This window comes from Pleurodeles waltl, chromosome 11, assembly GCF_031143425.1.
Source record: "Pleurodeles waltl isolate 20211129_DDA chromosome 11, aPleWal1.hap1.20221129, whole genome shotgun sequence".
NCBI lineage: Eukaryota > Metazoa > Chordata > Amphibia > Caudata > Salamandridae > Pleurodeles > Pleurodeles waltl.
The window spans coordinates 993,136,184-993,156,199 of record NC_090450.1 but is presented as its reverse complement, the minus strand read 5'-3'; the positions used below and the strand labels follow the sequence as shown (position 1 = coordinate 993,156,199).

General features: G+C 45.6%; 1 protein-coding gene across 4 annotated transcripts in view; it reads left to right on the top strand.

The window, feature by feature from the left end:
* The window catches only part of SFSWAP (splicing factor SWAP), a 474,828-nt gene that overhangs the window by 442,219 nt on the left and 12,593 nt on the right, over positions 1-20,016 (top strand). For 2 of the 4 annotated variants that reach the window (XM_069215345.1, XM_069215348.1), the window contains exon 17: positions 4,828-4,900. The exons of the other annotated variants lie outside the window; for them this stretch is intronic. In XM_069215345.1, coding sequence (XP_069071446.1) covers positions 4,828-4,900 — 73 coding nt within the window. The remainder of the gene's footprint in view (positions 1-4,827; positions 4,901-20,016) is intronic. 4 annotated transcript variants of the gene reach the window in all.

Sequence of the window (20,016 nt, the reverse complement as noted above, 5' to 3'; positions counted from 1 at the left end):
AACTTCCCGTCATACGATCAAGGATGACACTCTCTCGCTACTGCGTAATTTTCATGATCGATATAGTATTCAACTCTTCTGTATGAGAGGAGTTCAAAAGAAAAGTTCAGTTTGTGTATTGAAGACATCCGGTCTCCTGACATGATTATCTTAGAATCCATTGCCTAAGAAAAGTTGAAAGATAACACCATTGGTATTCTTAGAGATTGGTTCATAATAGTCTTCAGTGCCCTAATTATTGTGATCATAGAAGGCTAGATGATGTATTAAATAACCTTTCATAGTTCCTTTCTGCTGTACTATAAATAACAGGCAGCTCTATTACAGAATGTATTGGTACTCAGTTTTGCACCCTCAGAAGGATCAAGGGTGGATTTAGTATTCACAGGATGTGATCTCATGATGACACATCACAGGTTACAGCAGTCACTTTCAGATCAATGCCAACTTCAGTGATGCTAACATTCTGAACTTTTTGGTAGGAGGCACTTCCAAGTTGGGAGTTCCAGATAGACTGTTATCCTTCAGTCTTCTGAGTCGCATGGAAATGCTAAGAATAATCCTTGGACTGCGTTGCCTCTCTGAGATAATGTTAGTCATGCAGGGCAGAGGATTGGCAAATTATGGAATGTGGACATTTAAATCTCGATAGGTCAGCACCTCATGCAACATTTCTGAAAAGATAACATTGGCACTTAAATGGTAGACAAATATAAACAATTAAAGAATGGTATGCGACATTATGGCACCTCCTACAAAAGATAAGCTATAAATATTCCAATCGGCCATTTGGAGAGAAGGTATATTCTGAAACAAGGTCTCTAATGATCTGTGGACAGCAGCAAGAGCTAGCCACCTACGTGACCTGCATGCCCCTTGACAGGGAGCTGCGGGGGGATGCCAGCTTCATCGGGAAGTAAGACAGACTTCCATGTCTAACAGGCAGGAGTTGCAAGTCTGTAGGGGCTTAAGCATTGGATGTGCTCACAAAGGTCGACAATGGTGATAGCAGAAGGATGAAATCAGTTCACAAGTAAACTAAAGGGATTAGCTGAAGAGCTGCTAGTTGTATATCACCCAGTGCCATTTCAGAACATTGAAAAGAGCAGAGGTTTGTGCCTTTAAATAAAAGGTAATGAACTCACCTTGCGAGTCATAACGGACCATCACAAACTTCAGCCATTGCAGGTAGAATAAAGCTAGCAGTGCCCACCTCCTTGCAGGAAAGCCTCTTCCATAGCACATATACCTGTTCAAGAATAACTTCTATGATGGTTGTGTCTTTTCGCCAGCCTGAAGTAGAAGATGCATCTTCAATTTGTGAGCTTTCAGGTTCCTTAAGGCAGCAGTGTCAAAATCTTATCAAATTATGCATATCATAAATCGCTAGGGTGGTAGTGCTCCCCACTTGTTACAAACACTTTCTCCAGGAAGCAGATGGAGAGACGCCCATTGGTTGAATGTAGCTTCAGAAGCTGGAGGTATAATTTGGTTCAGCCACCAGAGGGTGACAGTCAGGTCCTGGTTTTCAAGTACAGTTTCTCCTATTTCACCCTCAGTAGATTGTTGAAGGAATAGCTTCATGCGAGGCTGAACTTAATATGTCAAATGTTACACCCACAGCAGAAGCTGGAGATGGGCAAATTGGTCAAACTGTATTTGAAATAATCTTGATTAGGTTAGTTCAACAGAATAAATTGTGTTTGCACAGTACTTAAAAAGGGAGATGTTTAAGATCTAGGTCAGTGGTTCCCAACCTGTGGCCCAGGGACCCCCTGGGGTCCACAAAGCCTCCTCAGTGGGTCTGCGATTGCTTAGAAAATTAGAGAATATTAACAGAGTAGGTCACCAGCTTTCAGTAATGACTCTGGTGGGATCCCCGGATTCCAGTAAAGATTCACTTGGGGTCCACATAAGTCAAAAGGTTGGGAACCACTGATCCTAGGTATCAACTGATTTGGGCAACCTTTCTAGTTCATTTCCAAGGCAGCAACATCTGCCTTCAAAATACAACCAACAGTGAAGATTTGTTCCAGTGATGCCAGGAATAGGATGCCAGCTATCCACCAGATCATTGATGTGAAACAGATCACAGGGTGAATTTAGTCCATACAGACGTTGAGGAAATCAGCACTTCTACTTTGTTGGTCACCACTGGGAAGAACTTATGAAATCTACAGTGTAATTGAAGGCATCCATTCAAATAGAACAAACAATTGTGTCTTCTGTGAGATGGTTGCCTCGGCTGCAGAAGTCCTTGCTGCTCTGCTTTTCTTTCCTCATCTTGTAAAGGAGACATTTTAAGAGAACATTTTAACACTAAGCTATGACCTAATATACTAGATGAGTTTGCCACTAACATTATGTACACATCATGTTCTCCCATGAGCACATTGGTGCTAGGACCATAAGACAAACCAGAACAGTAGTGCAAAAATCCTACAGAACAAGTCCCCACTGTAAGGTGCAATGGCTAAAAGTCTGAAAGGAAGAGCATAGTCTACTCTAAAGCTGGATAGCAAGCACATAGGTCTTCCCTCCATCAGCCTGATTGAAGCAGGAGGCCATCAGAAGATGAGATTCTGAACATAATTGCAGAGTGGAGCCTGGAGTGAATGCTATTCAGCCCAAGGCCAGAAGCATTGTGTACTACATAGTTTCTTAAACTGATTTCTCTTGGTGAGAGGAAGCCAATGGAGGACCAGCTGAACCTCCATCACATGATCCATCTAGGAGGATCACAACCAGTTCTGCCTTAATCTGAGCAGCTTGAGATCTATGGTTCCAGCTGGACGCTTCAGGTAACAGATGTCATAAACTAGCCATGCATGCTAGGTCTCACCACTAGTGCTTGCATGAGTTGTGGCAGAAAAGGGGTGATCTTTTTCTATGCCTCATTTGATTAGAAAAAAGAGGAGTTCAGCTGTTCCCGGAAAGCAGAACCTTGTGAAGGTAAGCTCCAAGGCTATTGACATTGGCTACTGGGGATCTTGGAGATCGTGGTACCCCAAGGGGAACTGGTGATTGTTACTACCACAACCAAAAGCCTCACTACATTGGAAACCTTAGTAATCCTGCTACTACAAAAGTCTGTTTTGGTCTCAGTGAGGCATGATTTATAGTTTCTCAGCCATGAACTGTGGGTTCTGCTGTCTTCCTCAGCGTAACCAGGGCTCCTCTTTCTCCTGGCCAACCAAATTGTAACTCATCAAAGGCAGTGTTGTCCTGATTCTGTGCACCTCCCAAAGTTTGAACTTGTTTGCAACCAGTCAAGGAAGTAAGTGCCTGATACAGGCAATGTAATAAAGCAAGTCAGAGGCTGTTTAACAGGAATGTTTCAACACAGAGGAGGGGGTCTATATGTGCATTTCTTTCTGTGATCTGCTGTCTCTGACTTGGAAGAGCACTCTGTGTGAGGTGTTCTCTTCACTTGTCAAGTGGTAGAGCTCTGAATGTTTTTCTTTCAGAGCTTTGTGTGTCCCACACGTAGCCTCACTTCATCCAAAGGGCATTCAGGTTTCCATATCAACCAAGATAATTTTTTCCATATTCCAATGTTAGAACTGAGAAGAACAAGTTTCATTGTCTGCATGTGATATCTGCTGAAAATGTATTTGTATTGTTCCATTAAGTAAGATTACAACCTTCAGCTCTTTAGGTTTTCTAGTGGAAATGCTGTCCCTGGAAAATCTTTTAAAGCATGCTTTTCCTTTTTTTAGAGTATCCAGAGTTGGCCGCACTCATGCCGTAAAGGCACTAGTCTATAGTCACTCTGAGCTTGCTCCAAACTGAGCAGAGGCAGCTTCTGTAGTTCCTTGTAGTCTATATTTCTGAGATTTGCAAGATACACATCTTGTGCAACCCAGCAAACATACTTCTTAACCGCTACTTCGAATTAAAGGTCGATTGCCGATGCTCATTTCTTGCAGGCAGTCCTTTGTAACACATTCAAATTGGCCCTCTTATTAAGAGACTTGTTGTTAAATTAGTCGAAGATGAGACCATAGTCCAGGTTTCTGTCTCCTCACTGGCAGTTCTAGGATGCCTAGCTAGAGGCTGTCTCCTGACCTCACTTCCAACTGCTGACTTAGCAGTAAGTTGCAGACCATGCCTACAGGGACACTTAAAGTTCTTGCAGATTCTACTCTTCCGTTAGGATCACGATTCAGCTGAGAAGCATCAGTCTTTTGAGTTCAGTGTAGGTTATACTGTTCCTCATGGTTTTCTATAAATCTGTTCTGGAGGGGAGGGGCATCGTCCACCTACCAGAAGAATGGGTGGTAGTTTTCTTGTAATGCTACTGCCATTCTCTGTTTCTCTTCTTAACTATGGGGAGAGATCTCCCTTTTGGTATTGCAGCTTGACATGCGATACGTTCACGGCATCAGGAGAAGGCCAATTTTCTGAGGTATAGAGCAGCCAATGTCAGGCCTGTGACTATCGCCAAACTGACGCACTCTATTTTCTCTGTTTTATCATTTCAGAAGCATTCCATGGTTTCTTTGAATATTCAGACACTGGAAGGGTTTACAGTCTACAGTAGAAGCATGATAGCGCTGTAAAACTGTTATATTTTTGTACTAGCCTTCGTATATGTGTATTTTGTGCACAAATTACCTAGTCCAGCCTTGGGTCCTTCTGAATGCTCTGGTCGCTCGAGCTTGTGCCAGAGGATTCAAGACTCCCAGGTCTCTGGTGCTGATGCTAGAGGTCTAGGGCCCTAGGACCAGTAGGATGGATGTTCTGGAACAAGTTGGGCCACTGCTGGACCAATGTTGAGACAGAACAGGTAGTTTGTCACACTGACCGTTTGATCTTTGTTTTTAGGGGAGTTTCTCAGGAAAAGGATGGGCAGATCTCCTCCGCCATTGTGTCCTCAACGCAGAGCAAAATAACTCAGGTAATATGGATCCCTGACCTCTTCATCCCATATCATGCTCCACTCTGGCCCTCAGACCCAGGAGTGTAAGATGCAATCATCTCTACCACCCACGCCATCTCACACAGCCTCTGTAGAAGTACCTATTGCATGTCTGTGCTGCATGTATCTGCGTGTGCTGAAAGCATGAGGTGCTGTGAGCACTTCTGTGGTGAGCAAGCACACCTTGACACTATATTGCTGTGATTGTGTCATCCTTACGGACCCAGTTCAAACGTCACCGTGTAGTATCCCCCAATATCCTGCCCCTCCATATTGAATGTGAAGCGCACTGTATCGGTGAACTGGAAATGCCTAAGCCACTTGCTTTCCTTAGTCAGTTCAGAAGGTAGGCTATGTTCAGCTGTACACTTTAAATGTGGAAAGACCACACTTCTGCATTGTAGGATTCTTAGGATTCAGAATGAGTCATGAACGTAGAATAGTCATACCTGCGTGTGGGATTCTGGAACACTAAATATATATTATTTTTTCAACGAAAGGGTAAAGTAATGTTATAGTTAAAATGAATATCAGTGATAACATTAAAAAACAGAAATTCAACCGTTTATAGTTAGCAGCGCTAACTATAACTTGCGACCCTACCATGCACTGCTTATGACCTCACGTATGACCTCACTCAGGACATGTTCCACGACAACATTTGACATCACTCATGGCATCTCAAATGACATTGACTTCATGGATAACTTTACTGTAACATTACTTTAACCTTTGCGGGGTTCAGTGAGTAAGGTCTTTTTATCACACCCAACTATAACACTACTTTAACCTTTGATTTTCTGTCTGTGAATTTCTTTTTTTGAACATCAATTAGTATTTTATTACCATGCATAAAGCCAACCCACTGCCGTGCACAGCCTTTGGCCATGCGCAGCAGAGGCTTGTCAGAATGGCCTGGTCTGCGGCAACCCCCCAGCAGGAAACCAACCTGAAACTGGCATGCAGCCTTTGTCCGTGCACAGCAGGGAATTCAGAACCCTGGACTGCGTGCAGCCTTTTGTCAAGTGTTGTGTGAGGTTGGCCGCAGGGCCTGACTTGCAGCCTGGTCCTGCGTCCCACTCCCCCGCAGGCAGTTTACACCCTGCCGCGCACAGCTTTTGGCGTGCACAATGTAGGTTTGGCTGTCGGATCCAGACACCACTTTCCATTAAAAAAACAAAAAAAAAACGTAGAGCAGGCTGTACGGCCCCATTCCCCAATCAATATCAGGCTCTGTGGACCTCATGCCCTTGGGCAGTGCTTTTTTTTTTCTTCCTATTTTATTTTATTTATTTTTTAAGGAAAGGGGCCACATTGCTTTCACTCCGAGCCTCTGTAGGTCCTAGTGACCCCATACTGTAGGGGTACACTTATTTTGTAAACAGGAGAGGGGCTGCATGAGTCGTCGTTCCCCCCCCCCCCCCCCCCGCCCCCAAGCGTCGTTACACCCTTGGGAGCCGCTGGCCCCCCGGGACACTTTTTTGGTCCCAGAGACTCCACCCCACTCCCCATTTCCAGACCGGAATTTTCAAAGGTGGGTGCATTGGTGCCCACTCGTGGCATCCACCATGCACATGTTGTGGGCCATGGGGGGAGGTGGGGCGGTGCTACCACATCTACTTCCTGGTGGGAGCTGTATCTTGTTCTGTTTATAATACAAGACTGCTGTCATCTGGCGTGACTATTTTTAAAGCTCTCTCTCATGCTGGGAGCAGACTTTGTTTGCTCCTTTTGGCAGGAGGCTCAAAAATGCAACTGCCAGATGGGAGCAATCACACATTTCCCTTTTTCTGACATTTTGGCCCCCGTGGTGGTCTTCCTGGGGCTATAATGGCTTGGGCAGGAGAGCCTCGAACACCCCTCCCCTTAATTAAACAAGTGCCTCAGTGCTGCCATTATTTATTTTTTTATTTTGTATTTCGTCTCCAGGGTTGGTCCCTTTGGTTTCCACATAAGGCCTAGGGGGGCAAGTCGGTATCCCTACCCTGCTCCTCTGTTATTTATGTATTTTTTTAAACTTCAGGACATGAGACAAATCCCGGATTCCTGTAATGGCTCCAGCACCATTTTTTCTCATGTTGCTGGCAGCCAAAAAAGCTCCCTTGACCAATCTGAGGGCACAATTTTTAAATTGGTGTTCCTGCAAGACTCCAGGGACTCCCTTGGACCCAGCCGTCCAGATATACAAATATTTTGAAACCTTAATTTCTCAAAAACTGCTGAATATATTTACCCCAAAATATAAAAAGCATAACCTGAACACCAAGATCTAGCTTCCTGCCAAATTTGGTGTAATTCCGTTCAGCAGTTTTTGCTATAGCCCTGCCTAAAAAACTCTATGGAATGTGCATGGGGTTTTCGTTTCGGGATTGTCTTTTTTTCTCACCCTCGCTTGACCCAAAAAATTTCCCTGGACAAACTAGTTGAAAAGTAGCAAATTTTTGGAACTTTTGTGGCGATTCATCAAACGGCGCCTAAGTTATTAACAACACAACAAATACATTTCCTGTGGAATCGTTGATCTTACTATAGGGGTGTGTGTGTGTATATATATATATATATATATATATATATATATATATATATATATATATATATATATATATATATACATATACACACACACACGCCTTGGTGACCCAGTAGAAAGCTACGGCCGAAACCCGTCGGTGAGTTTGCACCGCTGCACTTTGTTTTTCAGAGGTTTTTTCTTCAGAAGATCATTTTTCAAGCCTTCCCTCGATGGTTTCTGAAGACTTCAGCAATTTTCCTGTATTTTAACACCAAGTAATAATGTTTCATCCAAAGTACCTTTAGTTCTTGTGCAGTGCTTCTCCTGTTTGCGATAGAATGGTTCTTCTGATCCTCATGACCTATGTCTGGGCTGTTTACCTCCTGCTCACACTGTTAATGACTATCGTTTTTGCCAGAAGAGGACTAAAATGACGGTCAAGAGCAGGGAAGGAACATCGCTGGTGAAAAATTGGTACAGCTCTTTGCAGAGTAAGAATGAAAGAAGCAAAGGAAAAGAGGTGGCTCTTTCTTCAGCACCGGATTCTTCCTGTGACAAGAAACCCCGTAGAGGGAGAGAAAGCAGCGAAAACAGCAACATCATTGCTCCAGGCACTGTCGCCGTCACCGAAGAATCAGTCCATGTCTGTCAACTTTCAGCACCGACGGACATGGCGTCAAAGGGCTGGATAGAGGCACCATGAGCCAGCTCCTGATTACCACCTCACTGGTACCACCATCCTCGATGTTAAGACCTGCCCTTACACAGCAACAACACCCATCGCAGAACAACTGTGGTAACTCCCCAGCGCCACGACACTCCACAGCACCATCTATGATGTTGAGACACTATCATATCTTGCCGCTGAGAAGGTCTCTTTTGGGAACTGACTGTAACATCGATCAGCTGTGGATGTTTGATGAAATGGAATCATGGTTGCAGAAGTGTGCTTTGCCCAAAAGGACTACTTAATGCCGCTTTCAGCATTGACCGTACATGTAGTGGTGCATTTGGAAGTGAGTCATTTCAATTAATAATTTTTAAAAACTGCACACCGTGTCACAGAGTCCGCTTGATTCCGGTAATACTGATCCTGTGATTTGAGTTGGACCACGGAGGAGAGACTCCACAAGGCCGCTTTTCTTAGTACTTCAGATGTGTTCCTCTCCTTAAGCATGAACAGTACCTCTGGATCTGTCGTCTCTATAAATGTCAGTGCAGGTTATTGTTTTACTCTTTACAATAGATCAGTGTGCTACATGGCTGCTTTAGTATCAATTTGCCATTTTAAAGATGCAATTACCGTTGAAAGTACAGTCTGTAAATTTTGGAGTGTCACTTTTCAGTGCGTGGACTGTAATTGATTCGCTGGCAGAAGTAGAGTGAGTGTGTACGGTAATGTCTTGAAGCATATGGAAGTAGCGCATTATGTTTTTCAATTCAGAATCCGAGAATGATTCTTGTGTGCCCTGGCATACTGTGGGTAGTTAGGGCTTTGAGTGCCTATGGTGCTTGTAGCGCACATCTGCTTCATGGACATCAGTTTACACCCAAGCATCCCCTCTACCAGGAATGGAGTGGGCTTTCTTCTCTTCTTCCTTCATGTCATCCAGAGGCTGCTGAAGCCTCTGCATTGTATCCATCATGTCATACTGCTTCGAGTGGCTGGCCCAGGATGGCATGATGATCCTGATGAGGAAAAGTCGAGGAAGAATTTTTAGTGATCTTTGGAGGTTATTAGGGCTAGGTTTCCCAATAATCACCAGGTTTTATTTCCCAGTGAGCCACCCTATGCTGTAACATCCCAGGCCCCTTCTTTGATAAAAAAAAAAATATATAGGTTATGAACCATTGACAAATATTTGCAAATCAGAAATATCCCAAAAGTAATGAGTCTTCCTTTATTTTCTTCAAATCTTCACAGAATAAGATGTTCCCATTCTTCCTTCCAAAGGATCTTGAATTTAAAAGATAACCAGCGAGCCAACTCGTGTCGTTTACTTCCTGTAAACTGTTTCAGGGCCTTTGTTAACGCAATTGAAGCAATTTCATCAAGGGTGCTTGGTCCTGTACTTAGTGCTGTCACCCAAGTTCATGAACTCAATCCTTAAGATTCAGGGATGTGTGGTTAAATCCAACTAACACTGTCACCGCATTTGCAATCGGAATCCCCATTACTGGCACCATGATACGTGCCACAAATGGTGAATAGCATGCTATACGCACCGCAACCACACAAGTAAAAAAATGGTTCCTTCCGTGATTTATAACCATGGATCTGCTGCTTCGTCCTGTGACTGCTTTGGGCAGCTTCCAAATCTGTCTTGTTGCTTTGTTTCCCCTTTGGTTTTACAGACTCTTGATCGCTTTGGTCCCAATGTTTCTACCCATTTTGCTGCTACCATCCATGTCTTCCTCCTGCTGGTTTACTATGTCTGTAAGCACCTCTTCTGGATTTCCCCCCAATGCTTCTTTAGTCAGCTAATGCCCTGTTCCCTTTCCTACCCTTCCTCTACCTCAGTCACTTTCTTCCACTCCCTCTTGATTTACCTCCTGCTGCCCCCTCCCCATTCAGCAGTCTTCCAGCCCACAGTGCCTCCTCTTCCTCCCCTCTTGAATCTCCCTACCCACTGCTTAGCCTCCTCCTGATGTGCCTCACTACAGCAGCCCTTCTGAGGCTACTTCCTTTGTAGCTGCTTCCCTGTGTTTTGTGTCTGCTTCCCTGCTTTGGTACTTGGACTCCAAGGGCCACCATGCATGCCTTGTAAAGTGTGCCCAAAGCTTTTCAGGACTGTTGCGCACCATCTTATGCTGCACTTGAGTTAAGTCACAAGCGTGTGGGTGACTCCTTCTCTTCTGCTTTGTGCTTCTGAGCAGATTTGGTAGGCAGTGACAGCAGGCATTTTAAGTCTGAGCTGGCAGAAGTAATGGGCAGGATTTGAAGTGTGAGGTGGTGGTCGCTGCTTACCATGTATTTTGTGAAAGTACACAATCTTACAACCCTTTCTGAAGGTATCAAAGTTCGTTTTGCATTTGTTAGGTGGGTAGGAGTTTTATTTTTAGTTTGACACTGACAACTTTGGAAAGTATTCTGTTACTTCAGAGCAGCTCTTGGATAGTGTTGAGCAGAGATTTAAGAGGGCACCAGTGGCAAGCAAAAAAAAGGTCCAGGGAGTACACATACACTTTCGAAGCCTAACTGTAGACTGACCTTTGCGGATATGTGGAGTTGTACATCACAGTCATTACTTGTGTAACGAGGGAGGATTGTGGTACTGCTGTGTGCACTTGAAAGTGAGTGGTAACTGAGTGTGGTATGATATTGTGGAGGGAGTGTGTGTGCTGGATGCTGCAGGGGAAGAATCCTCTTCCTCTCCTATAGAACTGAAATTAAGATGCTCTGTCACGTTATAGCACTGGTAATGAGGGCTGTCCCTTCGTGAACTTGGGTCTTGCAGAAGTCACGAGACACACTTGCCCCCTACCAGTATTTTGTGTAGTTGGGTGGTTGACCATCCTGTGCTCTGATTTGTGCCCATCGCAGGTGAAATTTAAGAATGCACAAGTCTGTTGAAACAGAAACACTGTGGTGTTGTGGCCTCCATTTCATTCCCAAATAGAAAAATTGATCCAGTTCAGAAAAGGGCTGCCTTAACCAGACTGTGGCCTGAGGACTTGGAGTTCCGTGAGACAAGATTGGGCCTCTAGGCTGTCGTGCTTGTTCAGTGAGTAGATTTTGGGTTGGCCGGCCTGTGGTTGTTAGAAACAGAAGTACCCATACATGCCTACTCATCGCCGTAGTGTCTGTAGTTGGGGATGAAATGCTACCATCAGCTATTTGTGGCACTGGTGTATGGCTGAGAGAAAAGAGTAGCTGGGTGTTCTGCACAGCATTAAAGTCTCCTCATTCGCTTCCTGATAACACCATCTGATGTTAAGCTGGTGCCCAGCAGTGCAAAGCTGTGCACAAGTGCATACAGACATTGGTGTCTGATATTAAGCAGGTGCCCAGCAGTGCATAGCTGTGCACAAGATCATACTGACATTGGAGCCCAGCAGTGCATAGCTGTGTACGAGAGCATACTGACATTGGTGTCTGATGTTGAGCAGATACCCGGTAGTGCGGACATGTGCATATTGACATTGGTATCTGATGTTAAGCAGGTCTCTAGCAGTATGGAGTTGTGCAAGAGTATGCTGGCATTCATATCTGTGATGTTGAGCAAGTGTCCGATGGTGCAGAGCTGTGTGGTGCTTATGTGCACAAGAGAATGCTGGCATTTGTGCCTGTGATGGTAAGCAAGCTCCCAGCAGTGTGGAGCTGTGCACAAGTGCATACTGACATTGGTGTTTGATGTTAAGCGGGTGCCCGCTGGGCACAAGTGCCTGTCTGCATTAGTATTTGTGATCATGAGCAGGTGTTGGCATTGGAGTGTTTCATGTTAAGGAGATGCTGACATTGGTGCTTGTTTGATGCTAAGGAGATGTTGGCCTTGCTGTGTGTTTGATGTTAAGGAGTTGGTGACATTGGTGTGTATGATGTTAAGGAGGTATAGTCATTGGTGTGTTTGATGTTAAGGAGGTTCAGGGATTGGTGTGTGGGATGTTAAGGAGGTGCAGCCATTGGTGTATGTTAGAAATGGGGTCTTTGGTTGGCAGTCAGGTTACCCCCTGTCCAAGCAATGACCCTCACTCTAGTCAGGGTAAAGGAGAATCACCCTCAGTTAACCCCCGCTCTCCCCCTTTGTAGCCTAGCACAAGTAGGCAGGCTTAACTTCAGAGTCTAGGTGTAAAGTATTTATACCAACACACACAGTAACTCAGTGAAACAACTACAAAATGACACAACACAGGTTTAGATAAATAGGTAAAATGTATCTAAACAAAACAAGACCGAAACAACAAAAATCCACCATACACAAGTCAAGTTATGAATTAAAAAGCAAAAAGTCTTAAATCCTTAGAAAACAGTGCTAACAGTGTTAGTGTGAAAAAGTACCTGCTTGCGTCAAAATAACACAAGACGGGCGAGCGTGTGTCGATTTCACTCTCGCAAGCAAGACCGTGCGTCATTCCTCCTCCATTGAGGTCGACGTGCGTTGTTTTTCCTCTCTGCAGGAGTGCGATGTGTCGATCAGGAAAGGCACCTCAGGTCTGGGCAGGCTTTGCGTCGTCTTTCCGCGGCCAGCGATGTTTGCGTAGAAAATCCTGCCACGCGGTATCAGCAAAACCGCGCTATGTGGGTTGCGATGTTATCAGCCCCCATCAGCGGGTGTTGCGCATCATTTCTCCAGCCACGTGCGTTGATCTTCCAGCCGAGATGCAGGTGGAGCGTAGATTTTAGCTGCGAAGCCGGCGGCACATCGTTTCTCAGCTACATCTCAGAAGGTGTGTCGTCATTTTCCCCACACGGTGGTCTGTGCGTGGATTTTCAGCCTTGGTCTGCCAGCTTTACGTTCCAAGGCCCCAAGATCTATATAGGGCACCACTTGGCAGGGCAGGAGTCTCAGCAGAGTGTCCAGGTGCTGGCAGGAGAAGTCTTTGATGGCCCTGAGACTTTAACAACAGGAGGCAAGCTCAGGACAAGCCCTTGGAGATTTCTTCACAACCAGGAATGCACAACAAAATCCAGTCTTTGTCCCCTTGCCCAGGCAGAAGCAGCAACTGCAGGGTAACTCCACAAAGCACAGTCACAGGCAGGGCAGCACTTCTCAACTCTTCAGCTCTTCTCCAGGCAGACGTTCCTCTTGATGTCAAAGTGATCTAATCTTTCAGGGGTTTGGGTGCTCTTCTTATACCCATTTTGGCATTTGAAGTAGGCCTACTTCAAAGGAAAGTCTCTCTTGTTTGGGAAATCCTGCCTTGCCCAGGCCAGGCCCCAGACACTCACCAGGAGGTTGGAGACTGCATTGTGCGGGGGTAGGCACAGCCCTTTCAGGTGAATGTGACCACTCATCCCCTCCCTCCTAGCACAGATGGCTCATCAGGATATGCAGGCTACACCCCAGCACCTTTTCTGTCACTGTCTAGAGAGAGATGCAAACAGCTCAACTGTCAAACTAACCCAGACAGGGAATCCACAAACAGGCAGAGTCACAGAAGGGTTTAAGCAAGAAAATGCCCACTTTCTAAAAGATATATTTTTAAAATGTGAGTTCAGAGACCCCAAACTCCACATGTTTATCTGCTCCCAAAGGCAATCTACGCTTTAATCATTCTTCATGTAAGAAAAGGGAAGGTTTAGGCCTGGCAAGTGGGTACACTTGCCAAGTCGAATTCGCAGTTTAAAACTGCGCACACAGACACTGCAGTGGCAGGTCTGGGACATGATTACAGGGCTAATCATGTGTGTGGCACAACCAGTGCTGCAGGCCCACTAGCAGTATTTGACTTACAGGCCCTGGTCACCTCTAGTGCACTGTACTAGGGATTTACCAGTAAATCAAATATGCCAATCATGGAAAGCCAATTACATACATATTTTTATATAGGAGCAGTGGTAAAGTGCCCAGAGTAACAAAAACAGAGTCCAGCACACATCTACAACCTGGGAAACAGGCAAAAAGTTAGGGAAGACCACGCCAAGGATGGCAAGTCTAACAGAGTGTGTGTGTGTGTGTGTGTGTGTGTGTGTGTGTGTGATGTTAAGGAGGTACAGGCATTGGTGTGTGTGTGTGTGTGTGTGTGTGATGTTAAGGAGATGCTGGCATTGGTGTGTGGGATGTTAAGGAGATGCTGGCATTGGTGTGGGAGATGTTAAGGAGGTGCAGGCATTAGTGTGTTTGATGTTAAGGAGATTCGGGCATTGGTGTGTGTGATGTTAAGGAGGTGCAGGCCTTGGTGTGTGTGTGATGTTAAGGAGGTGCAGGCATTGGGGTGTGTGTGTCTGTCTGATAAGGAGGTTCATGCATTGGTGTGTTTGATGTTAAGGAGGCGGAGGCATTGGTGTGTGTGTGTGTGTGTGTGTGGTAAGGAAGTGCAAGCATTGGTGTGTGGGATGTTAGAGGTGCAGGCATTGGTGTGTGTGTGTGATGAGGAGGGGCAGGCATTGGTGTGTGTGTGATGAGGGGCAGGCATTGGTGTGTGTGTGATGAGGAGGGGCAGGCATTGGTGTGTGTGTGTGATGAGGAGGGGCAGGCATTGGTGTGTGTGTGTGATGAGGAGGGGCAGGCATTGGTGTGTGTGTGATGAGGAGGGGCAGGCATTGGTGTGTGTGTGTGTGATGAGGGGGGGCAGGCATTGGTGTGTGTGTGATGAGGAGGGGCAGGCATTGGTGTGTGTGTGTGTGTGTGTGTGTGTGTGTGGGGGATGTTACCGAGGTGCAGGCATTGGTGTGTGGGATGTTACCGAGGTGCAGGCATTGGTGTGTGGGATGTTACCGAGGTGCAGGCATTGGTGTGTGGGATGTTACCGAGGTGCAGGCATTGGTGTGTGGGATGTTACCGAGGTGCAGGCATTGGTGTGTGAGATGTTAAGGAGGCGTAGGCCTTGGTGTGTGTGTGTGATGTTAAGGAGGTGCAGGCATTTGTGTGTGTGTGATTTTAAGGAAGCGAAGGCATGGGTGTGTGTGGGATGTTAAGGAGGTGCAGGCATTGGGGGGGGTGTGTGTGTGTGTGTCTGTCTGATAAGGAGGTTCATGCATTGGTGTGTGGGGGTGTTAAAGAGGTGCAGGCATTGGTGTGTGTGTGATGAGGGGCAGGCATTGGTGTGTGTGTGTGTGTGTGTGTGTGATGAGTAGGGGCAGGCATTGGTGTGTGTGTGTGTGTGTGATGAGGAGGGGCAGGCATTGGTGTGTGTGTGTGTGTGATATAAGGAGGTGCAGACATTGGTGTGTGTGTGTGTGTGTTTGTGATGTTTAGGAGGTGCAGGCATTGGTGTGTGTGTGTGATGAGGGGCAGGCATTGGTGTGTGTGTGTGTGATGAGGGGCAGGCATTGGTGTGTGTGTGTGTGATGAGGAGGGGCAGGCATTGGTGTGTGTGTGTGTGATGAGGAGGGGCAGGCATTGGTGTGTGTGTGTGATATAAGGAGGTGCAGACATTGGTGTGTGTGTGTGTGTGTTTGTGATGTTTAGGAGGTGCAGGCATTGGTGTGTGTGTGTGATGAGGGGCAGGCATTGGTGTGTGTGTGTGTGTGAGATGAGGAGGGGCAGGCATTGGTGTGTGTGATGAGGAGGGGCAGGCATTGGTGTGTGTGTGTGTGTGATATAAGGAGGTGCAGACATTGGTGTGTGGGGTGTTAAGGAGGTTCATGCATTGGTTTGTTTGATAAGGAGGTGCTGGCATTGGTGTGTGTGTGTGTGTGTGTGTGTTTGTGATGTTTAGGAGGTGCAGGCATTGGTGTGTGTGTGTGTGTGGTGTTAAGGAGGTGCAGGCATTGGTGTGTGTGTGGTGTTAAGGAGGTGCAGGTATTGGTGTGTTTGATGTTAAGGAGGGGCAGGCATTGGTGTGTGGGATGTTAAGGAGGTGCAGGTATTGGTGTGATGTTAAGGAGGGGCAGGCATTGGTGTGTGGGATGTTAAGGAGGTGCCGGTATTGGTGTGTGTGTGTGATGTTAAGGAGGGGCAGGCATTGGTGGGTGTGTGATGTTAAGAAGGTGCAGGCATTTGTGTGTTTGATGTTAAGGGAAATGCTGGCATTGGTGTGTGGGATGTTAAGGAGGTGCAGGTATTGGTGTGATAAGGAGGGGCAGGCATTGGTGTGTGGGATGTTAAGGAGGTGCCGGTATTGGTGTGTGTGTGATGTTAAGGAGGGGCAGGCATTGGTGGGTGTGTGATGTTAAGAAGGTGCAGGCATTGGTGTGTTTGATGTTAAGGGAAATGCTGGCATTGGTGTGTGGGATGTTAAGAAGGTGCACTTATGGGTTAGTTTGATGTTAAGGAGGGGCAGGCATTGGTGTGTGGGATGTTAAGGAGGTGCCGGTATTGGTGTGTGTGTGATGTTAAGGAGGGGCAGGCATTGGTGTGTTTGATGTTAAGGGAAATGCTGGCATTGGTGTGTGGGATGTTAAGAAGGTGCACTTATGGGTTAGTTTGATGTTAAGGAGGTTCAGGCATTGGTGTGTGAGATGTTAAGGAGGTGCATGCATTGGTGTGTGTTTGATGTTAAGGAGGCGCGGGCATTCGTGTGTGATGTTAAGGAGGTGCAGGCATTGGGGGGGTGTGTGAGTGATAAGGACATGCAGGCATTGGTGTGTGGAATGTTAAGGACGTGCAGGCATTGGTGTGTGTGGAATGTTAAGGACGTGCAGGCATTGGTGTGTGTGTGTGTGTGTGATGTTAAGGAGGTGCAAGCATTGTTGTGTGTATGTATGTTAAGGAGGTGCTGCATTGGTGTATATGTTAAGGAGGTGCAGGCATTTGTGTGTGTGTGATGTTAAGCAAGTGCCCGTCTGCACGAGCGCATGCTGGCATCTTTGCCTGTGATTTACGGAGCTGCTGGCATTGTCGTCTGTGATGTTAAACAGGTGCTGGCATTGGTGCCCGTGTGCCATAGTTTGTCAGCTTACCTGTCCTTGGTCCACAAGGCTGTCGGATGTTTAACCTAGTCAAACCATCATGGTTAATGTGTGTAATATGGATTCTACGGAGGGTTCACCTGTCCCCACCATACAGGCACTTAGGTTGGAGATATGGCATCAACAGGATGCTATGTGTCAGCTGTGGTTCCATTTAATCAACGTTCTCCCCTATATGGATTCCAGATTTCAGGGGATACCTCTGCCAGATGCTCCTTTATGTATTGAAATGTCCCGGAGTTTTAGATTTGATCTTTAAATACCAGCAAGGGGTGTGATGTGGCACTTTAAGGGCCATGCTTGCAAGCAGCCAAGGCACCAACAGGAAGGACTTTACAGCTCCATAAATGTGCATACTGACATTGGTGTCTGATGTTAAGCAGGTCTCTAGCAGTATGGAGTTGTGCAAGAGTATGCTGGCATTGGTGTCTGTGATGTTGAGCAAGTGTCCGGTGGTGCAGAGCTGTGCGGTGCTTATGTGCACAAGAGAATGCTGGCATTTGTGCCTGTGATGGTAAGCAAGTTCTCAGTAGTGAAGGAGCTGTACACTGACATTGGTGTCTGTTGTTAATCAGGTGCCCGGCTGTGCACAAGTGCCTGCCTGCATTGGTATTTGTGATCATGAGCAGGTGCTGGCATTGGTGTGTGTTTGATATTAAGAAGTTGCTGACATTGGTGTGTGTTTGTTAAGGAGGTACAGGCATTGCTATGTTTGATATTAAGGAGATGCTGACATTGGTGTGTGTTTGATGTTAAGGCGGTACAGGCATTGGTATGTATGATATTAAGGAGATGCTGGCATTGGTGTGTATTTGATGTTAAGGGGGTACAGGCATTGGTATGTATGATATTAATTAGATGCTGACATGGGTGTGTGTTTGATGTTAAGGAGGTACAGGCTTTGGTATGTATGATATTAAGGAGATGCTGGCATTGGTGTGTGTTTGATGTTAAGGCGGTACAGGCATTGGTATGTATGATATTAAGGAGATGCTGGCACTGGTGTGTATTTGATGTTAAGGGGGTACAGGCATTGGTATGTATGATATTAATTAGATGCTGACATTAGGGTGTGTGTGATGTTGAGGTACAGGCATTGGTATGTATGATATTAAGGAGATGCTGACATTGGTGTGCGTGTTAGATGTTAAGGAGGTACAGGCTGTATGTATATTAAGGAGTTGCTGACGTGTGTGCGTGTGTGATAAGGAGTTACAGGCATTGGTATGTATGATATTGAGATGCTGACATTGGTGTGTGTTTGATGTTAAGGAGGCACAGACATTGGTATTTATGATATTAAGGAGATGCTGACATTGGTGTGTTTGATGTTAAGGAGGTATAGACATTGATATCTATGAAATTAAGGAGATGCAGGCATTAGTGTGTGTGTTTAATGTTAAGGAGTTGCTGACATTGGGGGGCGTGTGTGTGTGCGCGATAAGGAGTTGGTGACATTGGTGTGTGTACGATATTAAGGAGATGCTGACATTGGTGTGTGTTTGATATTAAGAAGGTACAGACATTGGTATGTATGATATTAAGGATATGCTGGCATCGGTGTGTATGATATTAAGGAGATGCTGGCATTGGTGTGTGTTTGATGTTAAGGAGGTACAGACAGTATGTATGATATTAAGGAGCTGCTGACATTGGTGTGTGTGCGTGTGTAATAAGGAGGTACAGGCATTGGTATGTATGATATTGAGATGCTGACATTGGTGTGTGTTTGATGTTAAGGAGGCACAGACATTGGTACTTATGATATTAAGGAGATGCTGACATTGGTGTGTTTGATGTTAAGGAGGTATAGACATTGATATCTATGAAATTAAGGAGATGCAGGCATTGGTGTGTGTGATAAGGAGTTGGTGGCATTGGTGTGTGTATGATAATAAGGAGATGCTGGCATTGGTGTGTGTTTGATGTTAACGAGGTATAGACATTGGTATGTATGACATTAAGGAGATGCTGACATTGGTGTGTGTGATAAAGAGTTGGTTACATTGGCGTGTGTATCATATTAAGGAGATGCTGGCATTGGTGTGTGTTTGATATTAAGAAGGTACAGACATTTGGTATGTATGATATTAAGGATATGCTGGCATCGGTGTGTATGATATTAAGGAGATGCTGGCATTGGTGTGTGTTTGATGTTAAGGAGGTACAGACAGTATGTATGATATTAAGGAGTTGCTGACATTGGTGTGCGTGTGTGATGACGTACAGGCATTGGTATGTATGAAATTGAGATGCTGACATTGGTGTGTTTGATGTTAAGGAGGTACAGACATTGGTATGTATGATATTAAGGATATGCTGGCATCGGTGTGTATGATATTAAGGAGATGCTGGCATTGGTGTGTGTTTGATGTTAACGAGGTATAGACATTGGTATGTATGACGTTAAGGAGATGCTGATGTGTGTGTGATAAGGAGTTGGTGACATTGGCGTGTGTATGATGTTAAGGAGATGCTGCATTGGTGTGTGTTTGATGTTGAGGAGTTGCTGACATTGGTGTGTGTTTGATGTTGAGGAGTTGCTGACATTGGTGTGTGTGTGTGTGATGTTAAGGAGTAGGTGACATTGGTGTGTGTGATATTGTGGAGATGCTGGCATTGGTGTGTGTTTGATGTTGAGGAGATGCAGGCATTGGTGTGATGCGTGTGATGTGGAACTTTAAGGGCTATGCTTGCGAGCAGCCAGGGCCACAAAGGGAAGGACCTTACAGCTCCATAAATGTTCCACTCGGTCCCAGATTTAAGTTCCTATTTTGCATGCCAAAGACTATCCAGACCAAACTCTAGTTTCAGTTTTTTTGGTTGCCATTTTTCTTTAATTCTTTTTTTACTTTTCTTTTTCGGGATAGTCTTTTAGAATAACATGTTGTGGCCGAAAATCACGTTAAAGCCCAGAGGCAAATGTACTAATCGAGTGTGTGTGGTGCTTGAGGGTGCGTCATTACGCGGTGGACTGGTCGTTTTGCCAGTAGATGCACCCAAGTGGTGGAGGCCAGTGGCGGCTTGTCCATAGCGGCGCCAAGGCCCCGACACACGAGCACATCACCA